At 44.7% G+C, this 4,283-nt stretch overlaps 1 protein-coding gene across 1 annotated transcript; it reads right to left on the bottom strand.

Annotated features, from left to right (window-relative positions):
• Window positions 1–1,851: 1,851 nt before the first annotated feature.
• On the bottom strand, window positions 1,852–3,417 carry LOC127196174 (gamma-crystallin E-like). The gene is made up of 3 exons (XM_051153724.1): window positions 3,409–3,417; window positions 3,076–3,318; window positions 1,852–2,124 (listed from the first exon to the last, which is right to left on the bottom strand). The coding sequence occupies exons 1-3, from the start codon at window positions 3,415–3,417 to the stop codon at window positions 1,852–1,854; spliced, it is 525 nt and encodes a 174-aa protein (XP_051009681.1).
• Window positions 3,418–4,283: the final 866 nt, after the last annotated feature.

The raw sequence follows: 4,283 nt of genomic DNA on the forward strand, positions 1-4,283 counted from the left end.
AAAAGTTTAAAAGTTAGAAATATTTTAAAAGTTAAAAGATATGGGAAGAGTTGGTTTTAATTTTTATTCACTATATATTTTATCTGATCTAACACATATAAAATGTTGTTTAAGCATTAAATTTATATTATATGGAAACATTAAGAGGATATTTGTTCTCTCCATATGGAAGCTTTAGAGCATGGTGGCCATCTTCAGCCACAATAAACTCACTTAAAGTGTTCAGAGCCACATGTGTAGTAGACACAGCAATTCAAGATGGGTTCAGAGCTTCCCCAGCTATCTTGGAGCTTCCTAGTATATTGAATGGAAAAAAAATGCCAGTCAAAAATAATCTAACTATTGTATTCTAATGTTCTAGGTTCTGGGGGCACTGTATTTGCTAGTTAATTAGTATGTTTGTTCACGTAGAAGATAATTTGGCCTAAGAGAAGATAGGGAAGGGGAAATTATCATAAATAAAATTAAACAAATAATTGATTTACAAAAAAGGAAAACAATTTTCAGTCCTTATTTCATAATCAGATATTTAGTTCACCATGAATGCACTTCCACGAGTTGTCATCTTAATTATTAAAACAAATATAATGAGTTGTATAGTAATTTGCTTTTCTCCCCATTCTAAGTAAACATACAAAGTATAGTATTTGTACATAAAGAGAACCCTTTGGTATAGCAGAATTCCTGCTTAAATTTCATTTCATGACTCCTTGCTGCAAAATCATCTTGAGCTTCCTTAAGCAAGTCACCAATTTCCTTTTTTTTATTATTATTTTTATTATTTAGACACTATTCTGCCTACATGTGTGCCAGCATGTCAGAAGATGGCACCAGATCTCATTATAGATGGTTGTGAGCCACCATATGGTTGCTGGGAATTGAACTCAGGACCCCTGGAAGAGCAGACAGTCCTTTTAACCTCCGGGAGCCATCTGTCTAGCACTCTCTTTTTTTCCTTTTTTAGTGACAGAATTGTTAGCAAACATTGTTGGTGAACTCAGTGCCACAAAGATGGAGCCAAGTCTGGGAGTAATATCTGCCGTATCTATGATGTGCTTATGAGTTTTGCATGTCTGTGTTGTCCTAACCGCCATGTACTCTCTTCAGCCTTTACTCACAACTGAGTGTGGACCTGTTTCCACCAGCTCATACAACCAAGTGCTGTATAGCTTCAGTGAAAACTACATTTGACAGAGTCCATGGCTCCTTTTAAAAGAGGGTCCTTGGTGCCTAATTCTGTGCTCTCGTATATATGTATGTGTAGTCTTTTCAGATCCATAGTTTTAGACCTTTTAGATGTGTCGACTGTGCAAACAAATAAGTCTCAAATTCTGTCTCCCATTGATGCCATTTTCCTTAGACACTCCTTTTTTGTTCAATCACCTCAAAAGAGTTTCAAGTAAGAACACTACTGTAGAGAGCAAATAGTCTATGTGAGAGCTCACATAACAGCTTCCGGGAAACTACTAGAGCAAAGTCGTTGTCCAATACAAAAATGTAAACATATATAATTCACATCAAAGCCTCGTGAGAAGAGTATTATTACCCCCATAGTCACAAATTAGGAAATCGAGGCTCGGAAATGCTAAGGTGGCGTGACCTAGCACCCATAGCTGGTGAGTGGTTGGGGCCCAGGTTCCTGAGGATGAGCTCCTGGCTGCTCAGACCACAACACCCACTGAGTATAAGAATATCCACATTTTTCTTGTTTCCAGTTTTACCATAGCCTTCCAAGAAGGTAAAACAGAACAAAACAAAAAACCAGCAAGAACAGAGGACCCCATTACTGCATGGAACACACAGGAAATATTTTATTAACTTCCAAATGATGAAAGGGCAAAGTAAGAAAATTCAATAGAAATCCATGATTCTCCTCAGAGAGCCCACCCTGGCATTCATGGCGCCCCAGTCGTGGTAGCGCCTGTACTCTCCGGGCCGCAGCAGGTACTGCCGCCCCCGGTAGTTGGGCATCTCGTAGAGGACCCAGTAGCCTTCCATCACGTGGAAGGAGTGGAAGTCACTGAAGTGGAAGCGGTCCTGGAGGTGGGAGCAGTCGTCTGTGATCTCCACCATCTGGCCTCTGTAGTCCTCTCGTTCATAGACCCTCATCCTGTGAGAGCTGGACTGTGCGTCCCGCAGACAGTAGACAAGGGGGTGTCAGAAAACCTGGGTTTGGCAATCTAGCACATGCTGCCTGGGGGATGGGCGTCCCTTATTTAATTTATTTTTTTCTATGCCAAAAGTAACTAAATTCAAAAGGTTAAATAACGGCGATCATAGATTGGTGGAAACTGTGGGAAAGCTCAATTCTTAGAATCCCTTCATTTTGCTTCAGGCCCCGTTTTTAAAGCCTAGAGATCAAGATGACCTTAAAATTTAGGTTTAAAAGGGCTGTGGGGGTGCATGTCTGGAGTCTCAGCCCTTAGGAGATAGAGGCAGGAAAAGTTGTACAGTAGGGGGACTAGGCAACACTACAATAGGAAGCAACGGAATGAACTAATTAAATGAACTAAAGAATGGAGTTCAGCTCTCAGCTCTCAGCACATTATAAAGGCCAAAACAAAAGTCAAAGATTCTCAAGAGGCCTGTGCAGATCGGAGAGTGTAAATGAAAGTTCAGGCTTCCTGTCCTGAATACGCTTATCTTGACCTCTTTCTGTACCTCCCCAGCCCCTTCCCAGTAGGTATGGCTGTCCCAGGGTTTTCTTCCACCACCAGAGCCTTTTGTAGCCACTTGTGGTAAAGTTCCATCCACCATACACTTAAAGTATTGTAGCTTCCAAAAGGACTTGCGTATGCAGCCAGATTTGATCTTTACAAAGCCTGACACACTGGGACTCCCCAAAAGAACACCCATCCAATTCTGTTAAGCAGGGAAAAACTGAAGAACACTTCTCACAATCTGTGACATGTCCTTCTTACGAACTTGCAAGTTTCAAAAGGCTTGCAGCACTTTTCCGAATCCTAGAGGACCCCTACAAGGAAGGTGGAAGCCACCCCATCCCTCAGCTCAACTTATAATTGTATCAGGGACAAGATGAGATGGAGGGTCAGAGGGATGGAGGAAGGGACTCACGTGCGGGATGAGGCGGCAGGAGCGCACAGAGTCGCTGAACCCCATCCACTGCTGGTAGTCAGGGTAGTCCCCGCGACGCAGGAAGTACTGGCACCCTGAGAAGTTGGGCTGCTCATAGAGCATCCAGCAGCCACTGTCCACCCGCACAGAGTTGCAGCGGCTGAAGTAGGGCTGCAGGTTGGGGTGGTCGCTGCTGCACTCATAGTGGCGGCCCTGGAAGCCGCGGTCCTCATAGAAGGTGATCTGGAAGGCACAAGGCAGGGCTCAGAGGCCTCAAGTGGCCAGGACCCAAGGGCAGGTCCCTCCCCAGGCTCCCAGGGCCCCTGGGCTCACCTTCCCCATGGCTGGTGTTGGCGAGTTGGAAGGGATGGTTCTGTTGGGTGTGTGGGGCTGGGAGCGGGGTCTATATAGCAGGAGGTCTGCTGTGCTGGCAGGAGCAACACAAAAGGGCCCCTGGGCGGGGCGGGGCACTTTCTCTCTCTCCTTTCTATATAATGGCTGTGGGGGAGCTGTGGGGTATTGTATCTTTTCTCTTAGACTCTCCAGAGCTTTCGAATGGATGACGAATCACTGACCTGGTTAAAAGGGTCACTTGATGCAGCTTGGGTTTTTAAATGATGCCTAAGCAGGAAACTGAGATTGGGTAAAAATGCTTAACTAGTTAACCATTGTAATTAAATGGTTTGGAATCCCCCAAATAACGAGAATTTGAACAACAATTTGTCATAATGATGGGATCTGCTGTCCCAAGGATCTTGGAGTGTTTAAGCTGGAGAACTGCTGAAAGTTTGGAAGAGAGGGACTGAGGCTCCACATGGTGGTCCAAGTGGAATAGAGATTAGATAACTAATGGGAGGTAGGTGACAGATGGCTGTCGCCAGGAAGCTCTGAATTTACAGGATCTCAGCTCTGCTCTCTGGAACCCCGACTCTACAAGGGATTTCTCGATGCAAACGAACAACATACAGATGCATTTGAAATCGCAGTTTCGCAGAATCTGTCTTTGTTTTTGCTGTTTCAGGGGAGCAAGCCCTGCTTACTTTGTGGTTTAGGCTCTGTATCCTAGGCTGCTCTTTTCCCCCTACTTCATAGTCACCCCAACCATGCTGTGCTGTTGTGGCATTCCATGCTAAAAACACTGCGGGGGGGGGGGATGTTGGGACCACTGGGGAATGTTCAGCAGTCTCTGGCCTCTACCCACTCACACC

Source organism: Acomys russatus, chromosome 12 (assembly GCF_903995435.1).
Source record: "Acomys russatus chromosome 12, mAcoRus1.1, whole genome shotgun sequence".
NCBI classification, from domain to species: Eukaryota; Metazoa; Chordata; class Mammalia; order Rodentia; family Muridae; genus Acomys; species Acomys russatus.